Raw genomic sequence first — 17878 nt, 5'->3', positions numbered from 1 at the left:
CATTAAAATCGAGTGAGAAATGAGCACGATATCGACTGAATTTCAATGTCAATGCATTGCCCTATCCCAACATGGCCGCCACGTAAACATGTATGTATTTCATCGCTATCAGGCAGAAATCTACAATGCCCAACTTTAGTCTATTCCACATTTTTTTTCCACACAAAACGCAGAAGTGCCAGTACAAACTATTAACCTGTGTGGGGGTGGGGGTGGGTGGGGGGGGGGGGGGGGGGGGTTGTAGGTGTGTGTGTTGAGTGTTGAACATTTTCTGGTGTTAATGTTTATGATTGAGTGATTAAAATGTTGAGAAACATGTCTGACTCATTTTTCTTGTCCTTTTCTGGTTAAATAAGTTGATAGTAACACTTGATGAGCAAATGACTTAATTTATTTTCCTGCGGCATTTGATAGATGGTGGGAAAACAAACACTGGACGTATTTTGACACTGAATTTTCATGAGAGATATTTTATTTTTCTTAACCCAAAAGTAAACTTTAAAGGTCTAATAATGGAAAGTTGACAATACAAATAAGTCTAGTGTTCAACTAAACATCCAAGTAAATCTTTTGTATGTGTGAAATATCAGCTTGACAAAAGCCATCTCTGGTTGCATGGACAATATTTCTAAACTTAATGGGAAACTTGACTCATTGAGCCATTTTCAGCAATAAAAACTATTTTGAATCCCTTGTCAAAATGTGCCAACCTTTCTGTCAAACAAAACATGCAAATTTTTAATGGTGCTTCAGTACAAAGGTAGTAGATTAGAGAGTACACAGCCCCTCCCCCTCCCCTTTCTTGAATTTGTATCAAATTTGGATGCACAGGGCATCCAGAGCTATGTTTCTCTTCACCACTTGCAGCTGAAAGGTGAGAACTGTCTCTCAATTAAAAACATTTTTATGGATGCCATTCATGTAACTTTTAGCTTGAATGTTTATTAAACCAGTCATTTGCATCTGTAATGACAGTACTGTGTTGTAAATCTGTAGGAAAGCAAGTTTGCCTGTAAATAGCTCATTAATATCTCTACAGCCAGGAAAATAAATGAGGCCCTGTACAGCAATAATTAGTCTACAGTGATAATTATCCGTGCAATGTAATGCACAAAGGAGTTAACAATGGATTCCTCACACATGACTTAATAGCAGTTAATAGAGGATGTTATGATTTAATTTAAGCCTCTTGACTTAAGTATAAATGGTGCTACACTTCCTTGATTTTGAGGGAAAAGGGTCAATTGTAATGCTGTTAAATATTATTTTATTGATTTTAAATGACAATTTTTTTTAACCAATAGTATGATCTCAAATGTAATCATCTAATTCTTGAGAAACTACTTCATAAACAGGACACTCACATATTTCCAGTTTACCAACACATGGCATTATCTATAGTCATTCATTTTTGTGCCCAGTAGGCTTATCCCTATGTGGCCTTTGTATACCGGTAATTATTCAGTGGTCCTGTACAGTTTTTGTTTGCATGCTACAGTGTGTTTAGAAATTTGATGTAATGCACATAAGTATTCATGTCTGTCATAAAAATAGTGTCAAATTTATGAGAAAAATATGCAACCATGTTCTTAGATGACAAACAATGAGGTGAGTATGTCCTGCTCAATTCAAATTTTGTGGTATCACAGCTGTGGAGAGGAGTGAATGAAGAACTGTTCCAAGAAGCATGAAAACAAATTAAGTGCCACTGTTTTGTTTAATTATTATACCAGACTGGCATTAAACTCGGAGTGCCTTTTGGGGTGCATAGGATAAAAATACGGTCGTTGAGGAATCCCACCAATACATCACTGAAGGAGGACTGTGTTTATTACAAGTCAGTAAAATGATTAAATGTAATTAAAGGGTATATTTACAAATGGTTAAAAGAGCATTTTGTTATTGTTGTTTTGTTTATTCTAATCATTAAACATTCAACTTAAATGTACCAGAATTCAAGTTGATTTGTGATTGTATGCAGTGCTCAGTGTAGCTTCAACGATGGGACAGAGATGAAAAGTACTTCCTGAAATATACTTATTAATATAAGGCTACTTCTTATATTGTAATATATTGTTTATTGATGGGTGATATTTTTCCATTAGGAACACAATGTTATCCACCATGTTAGTGTATCTGATGGGGTCTTTCTACATGTACTATCAGGTAATGATGCTTCTTAACATTGCACTGTGATTGTTTCTGGTATTGACTAGTACAGTACATAGCCACAGCTAATGGCGGAATAGTGAAAAATAGTTTGATCCTATATTATATCTCCACGAGGTAGTAACTGGTACTCTATAGTCGTCAGTTTTGGCACGTTTTCAGCAATTATCTTCAAACTTCAACTTCAACTTCAACTTTAACTAGGGATTTAACGATAACGCCAATACAGTGTTCCCTCGTTTCTCGCGGGTTCATCTTTTGCAGCCTTTCTGTTTTTTACACACAACACTCGAGTGGAGTTTCGGGGGCACCGCGGCGGTGCGGTCACGGTCAAAATGGGTTTATGTGTCCTGCCTCGTATCTTCATCATTAAAATTAAGAGATAAAGGGCCGACAAACGATGGATTTTTACCCGGGATGGGAACCACCGCCAGCAGGGTAACTTTTTGAAAATCCTTGGTGTCCTGGAGGTCTTTGGCCGGCCGTATCTCCCCTGCCCTACGTCTTACCGGGGACATACGGGAACATCCTCGGATTCGTCTCGACGAGACCTTTCCAACAATGTATGGCCCGTTGCGTTCCGACCTTGCCCTTCGCCTTCGTGACCTGGAGATAGAGGCCCGACAGTTTCCTAATTTCATGCCCTGGAACGCTCGTGCGTCCGCCACCGCCCCATGGCTCAACCCTAGATTACACCGCATGCATGTGCATTCCGGACCTGCTCCGCCAATTTATTTCCATTTCCACCTTGTTCATATTACACTGGCTGCGTTTGCGCTGCGGATCGAATGCCGACCAGCTTGTCGTACCGAGACCGCCAGACCGGCAATGCGCTCTCAAACCTCCCGGACAAAATGGATTTCTCAGCCTCGTATCATCGTCATTAAAATTAAGAGTGTCATTTCTAACCGCTGTTTTGTTGTTGTTGTGTGTGTGTGATTCTTTTTAATTACTATTTTTATTTTTTAGGATAACATACTGGCCAGAAAAAAATTGAGCGATCGCCGTTATATTTAAGTTTCTCAAATAAATGTTTTGGATATTAGTTTAATTCTATTTTATTGTTATTATTATTATTTTCTAATCTACAAAGGTTTGAACACTGAGAGTGTGTAGGCCTACTGGGTTTAAATAAGAGATACAGTATGTGAGAAAATGCCTATCAAGATAAATACATGTATAAAGTGTGTGGTGAGGTGTTTGGCTTAAAATATATATAATAAATGAAAAGAATATAGTATGAACAAAAAACATTTATAATTAATGCAAAAATATATACTGTTTTGTATAATAAGTAAATAAAAAAAGTACTTTTAATGGAAAAAAATTACTGTAAATAAAAAAGAACATATATGATGAATGAAAAAGCATTCTTAATAAATTAAAAATCATACCAAAATGAAAAAACGTATATAATAAACAAAAATATATATATAATTAGCGAAAAAAATAAAATTAACGCGGATTTCCATTATCGCGGGTAGTTTTTGGACCGTAACACCCACGAAAAATGATGGAACACTGTATCGTGATATTGCGATATTAAAACTGACACAATATTGTAATCGTCATGTCACAATATTAAAAACAGCTCATCTTATAAAAGTCAGGTTGATTTCCATTTGTGGTCACCCTCTGGTGGCTATTTATTTTTTTGTGAAGTTAAAATTTCATAAGGCATGTTTTGGCCCTTCTATGTTTAAAATCCACGCTAGTTGTCAGAAGAAGGGATAAGTAATATGCTTGTGAAGCGAGTCAATATGTGGAGGAACTCAATGTGTGTGTGCATAAGTAAGTAATGCCTCAATATTAAATGTTATTAGCGATTGTAGCTTGTTTATATGCATTGTTATGTACATGATATTGTTTTTTAGTTAGAGCTCTCTTTTTTTTTACAATATATATTTTTTTATATTGCCAACCTCCTCACAATATCGTGATAATTATTGTATCGTGATGTTTGGATAGTTACATCCCTAATTTTAACTAAAGCTTGGTTAGTGTATGTGTGAGTGTCTGTGCATGTTTCTCTGTGTAAGGCAAGGCAAGTATATTTGTATAGCACATTTCATACACAAGGCAACTCAATGTGCTTTACACAAGGAAAGACAACACCTATAAGCATCAACAAACATAGCAGGTAACAACATTCGGAAGCAAAGAAGAAGTAAGGTTACCTTAGACAAGGTTGGGGAATTCCGTTCCAGAAAACAAAGACCCTAACAGTCTGGCTTTAGCCACAGGTGCTTCTACTCAACTGGCAGGTAAAGGAGCTTGTCTCCAACTATGTCAGGGTCTTTACTTTCTGGACCTAACCCTGGTTAGCTATGTGTAATTTTCCAATACAATTGAGTTAACCCTAACCCTCGAGTAAGAGTCAACATGCGAAAGTCACATTTTGTATGCATGAAATTGCCATGCTTTTCATACCTGCAATACAAATAGTGGGGAAGATGTAAGAAATGATTGATTTTTTTGTCTGTTCTTGTGATTTGCAGGCTTATGCTGCTGGTATGTATTACTACCACTTCAGTTTTCCTATACTTATTACTAAATGGTCAATGTTTTATATATATATATATATATATATATATATAAAGTTTCACATTTCTGGTCCAACTGCCAAGTGTCAATTAAAGACATTTCACATTAGTGCCTGAATGTTTTGTTTTGTTTCTCCCAAAATCCATTTACCTCACACTTCTGAGGCTTGGGGTACGAATTTCAGTTCTGGAGGCTTGGATGTTATCGAATCAACTAAGACAACATTGTTGATGAAATTAGAGAAATGTATTTTGTATTTATTGAGATACTGTATTTTAAGATGGTTACTAATATTTCTCTAGGGACTCACTACGTCGCTGAACTTTTGGTGAAAAGTAATGCCACACTGCAGGCCCAGACCATCATATCAGTCTTAAATGCAAGACATCTCCAGGTGGCCGATGACAATGGCACATTCTACACAGTGACGCTTGATAACAGTGAAATGGTTGCAGGTACATCATGCAAATCACTGATTAGCTTGTTCTGTCACACAACAAGGAAGAACAGAGAATATTGCAACCACATAATTATAAACAAATAATGCTGTTGGAATGAGGAACCAAAGTCTGCCACCATTATGGAATCTTTTTTCTTTCAAACAGTATAAATGTATTGTGTTCTATTTATTATACAGTACTGTATGACAAAAAGAAGCCTGTGCTTCTTATTCTAGAATGCCAAATTATTGGTGATGAATACGCTTGCAACTGTTCTGAAGGCTACACTTGGAGCAATGAGGTGTGCTACAAACTAAGCTGCTGCAGTGAAACTACGTGCAAACACGATGTGTTTAAAATCACACCAGTTTGCATTGCCAAGGTCCAAGGTAACAGATTGCCAGAGGTGGGACTCAACTAAAAACATATTTTTCTAATTAATTTGATGCTATGTAATTAATCACTATCACATCTTTCTCGAATACAACTTCATACTGAATACATTATATTTTGATTTTCCATTCTAATAGAAATACAAATCGTCCACTCTCCAAATAAAACAGTGTGCTTGCTTCAAGTATTTGTCCATCCCAGTTTACTGTAAAACTGACACATTAAAAGAGATTTTACATTGTAGAGTTAAGCTTATTAAAATTACTACCAGAATGTATATTGTAAAAATGTTACACACATTTACCTTTTTTTTTTTTAACATTTAAAAGCAAAGGAAATAGATACATTACAAGACCATATCATGAAACAGATTTTTTTTTTAAATGCTTAAAAGACCTTTAAAAAAAGAAGAAGCATAGTTTACCTCAAATTAAAAGCTATACTTGGGCCTGACTTCATGCACCAGAATACTGCAGTAATCCTGTAAGATGATGAGGATGGTGAGGTCATAACTAAACCCCCCCTGTCATCTCTACAGTTCACCTCACTGGAAATTCAACACTGAATGGAACCACATGGGATTCAAACAGATCTAAACAGGTAAATAATATAAATTGAGGTGTAAAATGTGTGATTAATTTGCGATTAATCGTGAGTTAATTATTGAAGTCATGTGATTAACTACAATTACAAATTATATATATATATATATATATATATATATATATTTATATATATATATATTTATATATTTATATATATATATATATATATATTAGAGGTGTCAGGTGTCAGTTGATTAAAATTTGTAATCGTAGTTAATCGCATGGCTTCAATAATTAACTCACGCACATTTTATACCTCAATTTATATCTACATTTATAATAAAGTGTACAATATTTTGTGTGTGTGTGTATATATATTAAACACAATTTGTACTGGTTTCCTTTTTAAAGCTTGAAACTGCCTTTCAAGGACTTAACGGTTTTGAAAGTCTGAACATCACCAGCTTGAGGTATTGTACTGAACAAATAGATCATATTTATTAAAATTAAAATATCAGTACTGTGACATATCTAACTGTTGTCTGCTGCAATGCAGTATTGTGCACTTAAACATATTTACACATTTATTTTGCAAATAGGCCTAAATGCATACTTTTTTCTTTTTATATATATAATTGTTTTTTAGATTTAGATTTTATGTAAGTCTAATGTGTTAGACCAATTATAGATTTTTCATTTATTCCATCATAGATACCTGTGTATTGATGTATCTTTTGTAAGAGCGCACAAATCTTAAAACAATGGAAATTTATGATATCACCAAATATGTGTTTTTGAGCTTTTCTCAATCTTAAAGTCTGGCCAACAGTTCTATGGACTTTGAGGTGGATCTTAGCGTCAAATTTGAAATGTCGAAACTCCAAGGCATTGTGTCTGATTTGGAAGCCAGTCTTGGAGCTGTTTTCAGGATCAACTCTGTAGGCAAGTAAGTTTATTGTTGATGTTTTTCCATGCTGATGTATATATAATTTTGTTTCCAACGGTTTGGTGAAGACGTAATAAAATAATCTCCAAGTTTAAATCAGGTTGTGGAAAGAGATCTGTTAATTTCTTGAAAACTACTGAGGTTTTGTACACATGTGAATTTTTAACATTAACCGTTTTTTGTTTTTTTTGCCAGACTCTAGATATAATAATAATAATGCACCAGATGTATATAGCCCTTTTCTAGACACTCAAAGACGCTTTACAATGGAATGGATACATTATTCACTCACACTGTGGTGGCGGTAAGCTACTAAGTAGCCACAGCTGCCCTGGGCAGGCTGACGGAAGCGTGGCCGCCAGTGTGCGCCTACGGCCCCTCCGACCAACACCGAACATTCGCACCTTCCATACACCAGCATGAGTAGCACTGGAGGCATTGTGTGTGAAGTGCCTTGCCCAAGGACACAACGACACATGACTTGGGGAGAGCGGAGATCGAACAGCCAACCTTCTGGTTACTGAACAACCGTCTTTACGCCCTGAGCCACGGCCGCCACACAGATATGGTTAACATATCTGTGTTTCTCAAGATGTCAGCAGTTTTGAAGTACCTGTCACTCCAGTCAGGTTGAGCCCTGACTTTTAGCATTCTTCATCTTGGGCCATATTGTTCAGTTTTCGGCTAATCCATTTTACACACTGTGTTGTCTTTCTCACATAGGCATGGTCACCATAGAGCCAACAGAACCTTTTGTACCTTATAAGTCTGAGTCGACACTGAAATGCACTTTAGAGGAGGCATCGAACAGCTCTGGCTGGAAATTCAGCAGGATGAACGAGTGCTATGATCTTAACAATGGCGGTGTGGTGAAAGTGAATTCAAGCTGTGCCACAAACGAATATAAATCTTGCACTGTCGTCACACTTCAGAGTGTAACAAGCCTTTGGGCAGGTGAGTGCGGAAATTTCTGAAGACAAAGACATTAAGTCATTCACTCCTAGCCATTTGCATTGAAGCAACCCCCTTTGCTCCCTGCTGTTTTACTGGATTTTGACTGATTTTGCAAGGCCCACACAAAATTGTGTTCTATTGCTATAAAAACATGTGACCTACCAAAGGAAAGATTAGAGTCTCTTCTTTCATCAGGAAACAAAAGTATATTTGTATCTTATATGTGTATTGACGTTAGTCATTTTTGTCTTCCTTATCTTCTGTTCACTGCAGGCGTGTACAAATGTGAATTCACTAGTGGCTCATTCAGGCATATGGCAACGACAGAACTAAGAGTGGCATCCCTGCCTGAAGATATCACCATGACATCCACACCAGTTACTGTGGACTGCTCTCAAAGACAATGGACTGACAATGTTACAGCAAATATAACTGCCACTATGGAAAACAACAATGACTCTTATGGAGTCACGTGGAGCTACAAAGGTGGACCTGAAATGAAATGTAAATAAACTTATTTAGCTTCTTCTTTTTAGCTGCAACAAAAAAAAAATCACACAAATGATAAATACGGACATCTGACTATTGTTATTTGAGTCTCAATTTCGCCACGCCACCCTTTTCCGACTGAGGACCATGGTCTCAGATTTGGAGGTGCCGATTTTCATCCCAACCCCTTCACACTCGGCTGCAAACTGCTCCAGTGAGAGTTGGAGATCACAGCTTGATGAAGCCAACAGCACCACATCATCTGCAAAAAGCAGAGATGCAATGCTGAGGCCACCAAACTTGACCCCCTCAACGCCTCAGAATCGGTGATAAAGGGCAGCTCTGGTGGAGTCCAACCCTCACTGGGAACAAATCCAACTTACTGCCGGCAATGTGGACCAAACTCTGACACCGGTCGTACAGGGGCTGAACAGCCCATATCAAGGGGCTCGGCACCCCATACTCCCGAAACAAACAACCCCCACAGGATTCCCCGAGGGACACAGTCAAACACCTTCTCCAAGTCTACAAAACACATGTAGACTAGCTCCCATGCACCCTCGCGGACCCAGCCGAGGGTGTAGAGCTGGTCCACTGTTCCATGGCTGGGATGAAAACCACACTGTTCCTCCTGATTCGGAGATTAGACTTCCCGACGGACCCTCCTCTCCAGCACCCCTAAATAAACCCTACTAGGGAGGCTAAGGAGTGTGTTCCCTCTATAGTTGGAACATATCCTCCGGTCCCCATTCTTAAAAAGGGGGACCACCACCCCGGTCTGCCAATCCAGAGGCACTGTCCCTGATGTCCATGCGATGTTATTGAGGCGTGTCAACCACGACAGACCACAACATCCAGAGCCTTTAGGAACTCCGTGCGGATCTCATCCACCCCCGGAGCCCTGCCACCGAGGAGCGTTCCAACCACCTCAGTGACTTCGACCCCAGACATAGGAGAGCCCACCTCAGAGTCCCCAGACTCTGCTTCCTCAAAGAAATTGAGGTGGAATTCATTCAATTCATCAAAGGTGGAATTGAAGAGACTTTGAAGTATTCTCCCCACCGACTCACGGCTTCCTGAGTCGAGGTCAGCAGCACCCCATCTCCACTATACACAGTATTAATGGTGCACTGCTTTCGTCTCCTGAGACGCCGGATGGTGGACCAGAATTTCCTCAAAGCCATTCGGAAGTCGTTTTCCAAGGCCTCACCGAACTCCTTCCATGTCAGAATTTTTGCCTTAGTGACCGCCGAAGCCGCATTCCTCTTGGCCAGCCGGTACCTGTCAGCTGCCTCCGGAGTCCCACAGGCCAAAAAGGCCCGATAGGACTCCTTCTTCAGCTTGACGGCATCCCTTACGGTTCGAGGATCACCGCCGCAACAGGCATCGAATCGAGAACCTTACGGCCACAGCTCCGATCGGCCGCCTCAACAATGGAGGCGCGGAACATGGCCCACTCGAACTCAATATATCCCCTGTCCCCCCCGGGACAAGGGAGAAGTTCTGCCAGAGGTGGGCTTTGAAACTCCTTCTGACAGGGCATTCCGCCAGACGTTCCCAGCAAACCCTCACAATACGTTTGGGTCTGCCAGGTTTGACCGGCATCTTCCCCCACCAGCTCCGCCTCTCTCTTCACTCAAGTGTCTAAAACATGTGGCCGCAAATCCGGTGACACCCTCCAAAAACTCAAAAAAGGGTGGGTACTCTGAACTGCTGTTTGGTGCATAGGCACAAACAACAGTCAGGACCCGTCCCCCCACCCAAAGGCGGAGGAAAGCTACCCTCCCGTCTACCGGGGTGAACCCCAATGTACAGGCGCTAAGCCGGGGGGCAATCATTATGCCCACACCTGCTCTGCACCTCTCATTGTGGGCAACTCTAGAGTGGAAGAGAGTCCAACCCCTCTCGAGAGGATTGGTACCAGAGCCCAAGCTGTGTGTGGAGGAGAGTTCAACTATATCTAGTCGGAATTTCTCTGCCTCATACACCAGCTCGGGCTCCTACCCTGCCAAAGAGGTGACATTCCATGTCCCAAGAGCTAGCTTCTGTAGCCGGGGATCGGTACAACGAGGTCCCCAAGGGCCCTCAGGGGTCTCCAAATTTGGTCCTTGTGAACCCCTATCCAGTCTGTTTTCTAGAGCTGGGTATCGATTCGATTTTGATTCACAAGAGTTCAGTTTGATTCGATATTGATTGATTAATTAAGGACATGATAAAAACTCCACAAACATTAAATTCCAAATAAAATTTGTGGTTAAATTACTTAGTTTATTAATGAAAGCACCATGTTATAATCACTTAATTGTTACACAAAGAATTAGATGGCAATATTTTCATAATTCTAATTCAATAATTGTAAATATAAATGAAAATGATTCTGAATTGTCCTTAAGTGTAATAAGTCAAGTTTTTCAGAAATGTAAGAAAATACTTTTAAATTCATGTGAACAGTACGATAAAATAAATAAATAAATAACTAAGATACAAAAAAACCCACAAAAAAAACATTGGCCTTTAAAATTCTATTTTCTTACCAACGTATAGGGAACAGATATTAAAATAATCGATTTTCATTTTCAAGCCTGATATCGATTCATAAAACCATGAATCGATATCAGGCTTGAAAATGAAAATCGATTCGATATCGATTATTATTATTTTTTTTAAACGCATCCCTACTGTTTTACATGTCTCACTCCTCCAACACACCTGAATCATATAATTAGGATCGTTATCAGGCTCTTGCAGAACTTGCTAATTAGCTGATCATTTAATTCAGCAGTGTTGGGGGAGGGAGCCATGGAAAACTCGCTGGACATAGGCTCTCGTGGACCAAATTTGGATCATGGATAATTTCCCGCAGTCTTTCATGACACACTAATGTGCCATGGAACAGTGGTTGGGAATCACAGCTTTAAAGAACTGATTTTCTTTTTGTTGTTGGCAGCCCATTTAGGGAGAAAGCAAGTACTGTACATATTCCTGAAACTGACATGTTTTTGTTTGCAGCCACTGTGGATTCATTGGGATACACTTTCAAAGCTGTAATCAGCTGCCAGAAAACTATTGAAGCACATTATGTGAACATCACCTTTAAAAACGTCAAAGATCAACATAAAAGTGCAAGACTGGACATTCCAGTAATTTATGGTACACAACATTACACATATGACAGATTTGTTTTATGTCATAATTGGCTAATTATCCTAACATTATTTATTTGTATAGTTATCAACAAATCTTCTCTTTCCTAGAGAATGACACGTTTTGCAAAGAAGATGGAGATTCGTGGCCCAAGACCCCAGATGGAGACACAATAATTAAGCAAATATGTCCAGAAGGCAGAGTTGGCTATGAGTCACGCACTTGTAAAGGAAACACGTGGCAGCCAGTGTTCTCCAAATGTGTCATCAACCAAGTGTTTAACCTTATGAAAGCAGCAGAGGTAAAACATGTGTACTACTTTTACAAGCAGCAAAATTATGAGGTCTACTTGTATTGTTATTGATCGTAACTTCAAAATGATAGGGATTTTCACAGTTTAATGCCTAGGTATCTCACATTTTTTCAGTCAAAATGCAGTAAGTCATGACACGCTATTTATTACTCAGTGTTAAGGAGGTGGTTCTGTTTCGGGCAAACAAGTAGCTGATTATCAGCCTATTATTCTATGAAGCCAATAAACTTTTGTTACCCGGCCAGTGCTGAAGACAGGACATTGAGATTGCTGCTTGAGTTAGGCGAGCAGGAAAAGAGCAGGGAAAGACAACCTTTTTTTTACTCATTGAGGCAGCACTTCCTCACCAGGCCGCCACATGACACTGGTCAAGTGTGGAACAAGTAGTTTTGCTTTGCAATGTGGATTTTGTACATTTTATATGGATTCAAATTACACTGTTAAAACTGCTGGGTCAAAAACGACCCAATTTGGGTCAAAAATTGGACCGAACCTGGTAACTTGGGTAAATTACTTGATCGGTCCAGTTTTGTGGTGTAAATACCATGAATAGTATCAAATTTGTTAACAGGAAAAAATGTAAAACTAAAAAAAAAATTGGGGTGCATGTAGCGGCTAACACAATTAGGGCCAACACCTTTGACAATAGACAGAAAGAAAGATTTACTCGATTGTAACATTCTTTATTTCATATTTGATAGGTGGGGTACTGGGTAGGCACTCCAATTGCCCTACAAGCAAGTAAAAAATATATCCTAGGTAGGGTGAGCAGATTTTTAAAATTAAAAACCAGGACATTTAAATTTGACTGAAAATCAAATATCAGTTAAATATACAATAAATCCTCACCAGGATCTACTTGTAACTAGTGATAGACCAATATGTTTTTTTCAGGGTCAATACTGATTATTAGTAGTCGATAACCGATATTTGGAGCCGATATTCATTTTTACTAAAAGAGAAAATATTGGCATCAAAAATGTTAAAAATACAAACTCCAGCTCTTTCTTTTAAAGCATATGTTTATTGAACAACGTTTAGGGTTCATAAAATATTTAAAAAAAAATCTTGGTCAATAGACATCTTTGTTTTACAAATCTAACACAAAGTTCAGGAATCTTCCCTGGGCAGTAGCATGTCTTCAAAAGTTAAATAAAAGTTAAATAAAAACTTTAAACTAAGTAAATAGCTCCCTATTGTTTGTTTTTCATATTTTAGAAGTTCTTGAAAGGACCAGGGGCAACTCCAGAGGCAGCCAAAGCCATTTTTAGGGAACTTCTGGGATGTTCTATGTTGGATTCAAATTCAAGTGGCAGGATGTCTGACCTTACTGCATCTATCCACATTCTTGAGTCGATGGCCAAAGCATCAGAAAGCATTACCCTGCAGAGCAGTGTCTTGCCTGTAAGTATTTGTCAGTATCTATAATAACAACATATTCTAGCATGACCGGAAAGCCTCTTTTTTTTTACTTTTAAAACCCTCAAAATACGAACAGGAAAATACGAATATTTTTCAAATCACCGTAACTCCTGAACTGGACTCCAACGGCTTCTGAAAGCAGAGAAGCGGAGCTTTACGTCGATACCAGATACATTACGGTAGCTGGCAGATTGTCATGAGTGGAGGAGAATAAAGTCGTGCGTCATAGAGGGGAGTGACTTAAAATCATCGTAACTCTGGAACCGTTTGTGCTAGCAACGTAATTCCAATGGCTTCTGAGAGCAGAGAAGCGGAGCTTTGCATCAATACCCCATACGTTGTGTGTCATAGAGGAGAGTGATGCAGGAGACAGGAGATCACGCATGTTTTTAAATCAGGGTAACTCCGGAACCATTTGCGCTCGCAACGTATTCTGAAAGCGGAGAAGCGGAGCTTTACGTCGAGATAATTTTTTTTTATAAAAAACGGCTATGATAATAGTATTTAAAGGGTTATTAAAAAGGTGGCCCAGTGGGTGTATTGCAACTACAAGGGGAATCACACTTCTCAGTCTAGCAGGTTTTCACTGGAGTTCCGGTGCTCTGCATTTTTCAAGTCCGTCCATCCATCCATCTCCTGCACCGCATATCCTCATTAGGGTTGTGTGATATTTCAAGTCCAACTTTGAAATTTCACCAAGCCAACCTTTGGGGGTTGTCGCGCCACTACATATTCAAAAGGGATGCACTCACATTGTTCCAAATGACATTGTTTCCTTTGCATTTCAGGACTTCATACAAGCAGCAAGTAATATGTTGGACAAAACCTGGGATGCAGTCAACAACTCCATTACTCATGACCTGTCATCAAATTATCTCGAGTCTGTGGAAAGTTTAGTCAAGAACATTCAAATCAGCATAGATCAAACCAATGTGACCACTCACAATTTAGACCTCAAGTTCTGCCAAGGTGGTAACTGTAAAGTGACTTTGTTCAATAGGATGGTAAATATGAGCAGGTCCTCTGGATTATTGAAAATATTTTGTGTGAAAAATCTGACGGATAAATTGCTGAACAACTTCCCCAACACAACGCCATCTCCAGTTTTAATATCTGCAACACTGGAAGACAAAGAAGAGTCATCTTTAAGAATTAGTTTGGACTTCTTCGAAGGGCAGCAGAAAGCGGGGAAAACTTTGTGTGTGTTCTGGAACACCACAAGTGGATGGTCAGAAGAAGGATGCACAGCAACAAGTGTTATTGGCAACAACATCTTCTGTGTGTGCAACCACTTGACTGCATTTTCTGCCCTGTGGGGTGTTGGTGACAAATCTTCACAAGACCTTGATAGACTTACAAGAGTAGGTCTCTGTGTGTCCATTTGCTCCGTGCTTATCTTTCTTATCAGTCAGTTTCTGGTGTGGTCAGCAGTGGTCAAAACAAACCTTTCACATTTTTATCATACAGTCATGGTGAATATTGCCGTTTTCCTATTGCTTGCCCACTGCAGTTTCTTGATTTCCTCATATATTGATCTCTCAGTGCATCCCCCGTGGTGCGAAATTGTTACTGTTTGCAAACATTTTTTTTTCTTGGCCACATTTTGCTGGATGCTGTGCATGAGCATTCTGCTTGTTCACCATCTGGTTTTTGTATTCAACCCAGTGAGCAGAAGAGTTTTCATGTTGCTCTCCTGCATGGTCGGCTACGTTTGCCCAACGCTCATAGTGGGATCCACCTACATGTATTGTAAAAATAGCAACAAGCCTTACCATGACAAAAATTGTTGGCTAGTTCCTGGAAAAGGCTTCGAGGGCTCATTGTCTTCTTTTCTCCTCCCAATTGGAACCATTACTTTGATAAATCTCTGTTGCATGGTGGTTGTCATTGCCACTTTGGTGAGGTCTCCAGTCCTCGATGGCAGCAAGGCAGATCACAAGGAGACAGCTAAAAGTATCCTCAAAGCGGTGGTCATTTTGACCCCAATCTTTGGACTAACATGGATTGCTGGATACTTTTACTACATGCTGGATTTAAAGGAACCATTTTATACTATTGTGGACTACAGTTTCTGCCTCCTCAATTCCTTTCAGGTACTTTCAACACACAAACCCAAACACAGTGTTAAATCCTTGGATGTACTAATTATTTTCGCTACGAAAACCAGTTCTGATATTTTGAGGGCCGTTTGGCAACGCTAATAGCATTACTTCCCCAAAAGTCTAAATTAGTTTAAATTTAATTGAAAAATCACATCATGTGAAGATCATGACCATGGTCAAAACCACTTAGGAAACAATGGGGAAATTATTAGGCCTTGTACACTATATCGTATCCCACTGAGTGACAAACAGAGGAGTAACATTCCTTAACATCTCAAATGAGCCCAAAATCTTTTTGTTCAGTTTTGATTCAATTAGCCTGAAGGGTAGGGTGACCAGATTTTCAAAATGAAAAAGTGTGATGCTATGATTTAGCTGAAAATCAGATATACAACAAGTAATTATCACCAAATTTATTCGCTAGTCAATCTTCGTGCCAGGTTCAGTCAACCTAGAACATTGACTAAACAATAGACAAGGAAAGAAGACAAGAGACTTAGAGTTGGAGAACGGACAGAGATGTGCTCAGTTACAATCTCCTACCCGTTCTGAGGCACACACCGCCGGGCCCCCTCGTTTTATTGGGTAGTCACTAGTTAGTCACTAGTTACATAGCGCTTACTGCTCTAAAGGGAGGGGGAACACACAGCAGCAACCATCACTGTTATGAATCATTGTGCAGATAATAATACAGACGTGTCTTTCTTTGGCGCTGAAGGTTTCAACAGTCAAAGTTCAACAGTTCATCCGCAAAGTGTTTCAGCCGCTATCTTGTGATAAGGCACAGTTCCTGCAGCCCCAGGAGCATCCCATGGGGCTCTGCTCTCTTCACAGATAACTCCAACTCACATGATTCAAACCAAGATCATACCGCTAAATAAATGCTTTGCAAAAAATATAAGAGTAAATATGGGATAACTTATGTACATTTATTCTATTATTACATTAGCTAATGCTAAATGCTATCTTGGTTGACAATTCAACATGTCAATGCACTCATCATTATCCAAGCTTTTGTTCTCAGTCTGGTAACTATTGGAAGCCGGCTGTGCCATTTAACTCGCATTGTAGGAAATTATTGAAGGAAATTTAAAGTTAAATTCCCTTTTAATTGGTTTATCGTATGAATCACTATGGTAACTGTGTGGTTGACATACACATGGCAACAAAAAAACGTGACGCTGGGGCGGGACCTGCGTAATATTGGGACAAAACAATGGGGTCAACGAAATCCGCCAGGACGCGGGACTCAAGGCTCAAAAACGGGATTGTCCCGGTCAATCGAGACATCTGGTCATCCTACTGAAGAGGGAAGTGCAATTAATGTCTCATAAATTACATCTCCAACCCACCCCCTGTCCTCAGGGCTACCTAATGTGGGTTTTTAACAAAAATGCTCATAATTCATTGACATGCCTACCTCTGTCACACTACGACAAGCTATGCTAAATAAACTAATCTAACTAATGCTATACTAATAAATCGGTATAAAGATGTCCACTTAATGCTACTATTCCAACTTGTTAAGGAGGCGTGTACGAGACTGCGCCGGTGGATGGTAGAGCAACTACATCAGTTTCACGCAAGTGAGGGCGGTAGTCCGTCCTCGTACAATGAGAGGGACAAACAGCCAAATTGTGTTTATCCCAGTGTTTAACCTGGAGATAGCGCCACACAGCGTTTTTTCAAACTTTCAACAAACATGCACTAAAATGTCAAAATAATGACAAGGACATGTATAGACAGCATTAGTAGACACCCGTTTATACAGTTTATCAACAACAACAACAGCAACAAAATAATGATTTGGCGTTGAGTACCCCTTTAAAAGCGTCCTTACCCTACCCAACCCCACAAAAAAGGCTTTGCAACATTATCAAAGGTATTCATTAAAAGCAACATTAAAACAAATGATAAACATCATTTAACTTGTTATTCTTACTGTCTTGCAGGGACTTTCCATTTTGCTGTCAGGCTGTTTTGCAGAGCAGAAGGTAGGTGTATTTCTTTAAAATAGCAAATAACCCTGTACATTTTTTACACAAAGGTACCCAGTCAATTTGTGTGTGTGTTTGTCTGTGTGTGCATGTCACTAATCACAGGTTCGAGATGAACTATTGAAGCTCATAAGGGTACAGCACTTACAAATCCGATTTATTAGGAATTATGCCAAATTATACCATTGAATGGAGTATAAACTGTTTCTCTTTTCTGTTAATATTCTCAGGTGAAGTCAAAAAGACGACATTTGAACCTTAAAACATCAACCACATTCATAAAAGGCAAATGAATCATCAGCTACTTTGTGCTCTATTTTCTGCATCTTTAATTTTTCATCTTTGTTTTTCTTTTCTTTTTTGAGAATCTGAAATATTTTGATTGTTTAGTTGCTTAGTGTTACTGCCCGATAATCATGC

At 39.2% G+C, this 17878-nt stretch overlaps 1 protein-coding gene across 1 annotated transcript; it reads left to right on the top strand.

Moving 5' to 3' along the window:
- Positions 1 to 4993: 4993 nt before the first annotated feature.
- Positions 4994 to 17770, top strand: adgrf3b (adhesion G protein-coupled receptor F3b). The gene is made up of 14 exons (XM_086061743.1): positions 4994 to 5168; positions 5390 to 5542; positions 6085 to 6146; positions 6503 to 6561; positions 6909 to 7033; positions 7761 to 7991; positions 8265 to 8495; positions 11490 to 11630; positions 11735 to 11925; positions 13156 to 13341; positions 14148 to 15452; positions 17414 to 17455; positions 17564 to 17593; positions 17689 to 17770. Exons 1-14 carry the CDS (start codon positions 4994 to 4996, stop codon positions 17749 to 17751), a joined length of 2994 nt encoding a protein of 997 aa, XP_085917869.1. The 3' UTR covers positions 17752 to 17770.
- The last annotated feature ends 108 nt before the right edge of the window (positions 17771 to 17878 follow it).

This window comes from Leptonotus elevatus, chromosome 18 (genome assembly GCF_054856555.1).
Source record: "Leptonotus elevatus isolate MCC_2025b chromosome 18, RoL_Lele_1.0, whole genome shotgun sequence".
Classification (NCBI taxonomy): domain Eukaryota; kingdom Metazoa; phylum Chordata; class Actinopteri; order Syngnathiformes; family Syngnathidae; genus Leptonotus; species Leptonotus elevatus.
The sequence above is the reverse complement of the archived record's forward strand: the minus strand, read 5'-3'. Positions and strand labels throughout refer to the sequence as shown.

Excerpts from the sequence above, each read along its gene's own strand:
- adgrf3b (XM_086061743.1), top strand. The coding sequence starts at position 4,994 with ATGGTTACTAATATTTCTCTAGGGACTCACTACGTCGCTGAACTTTTG. Across the intron at positions 11,926-13,155 it reads ACCTTATGAAAGCAGCAGAG|AAGTTCTTGAAAGGACCAGG; the intron begins GTAAAACATGTG and ends TTCATATTTTAG. Across the intron at positions 17,594-17,688 it reads AACTATTGAAGCTCATAAGG|GTGAAGTCAAAAAGACGACA; the intron begins GTACAGCACTTA and ends TAATATTCTCAG.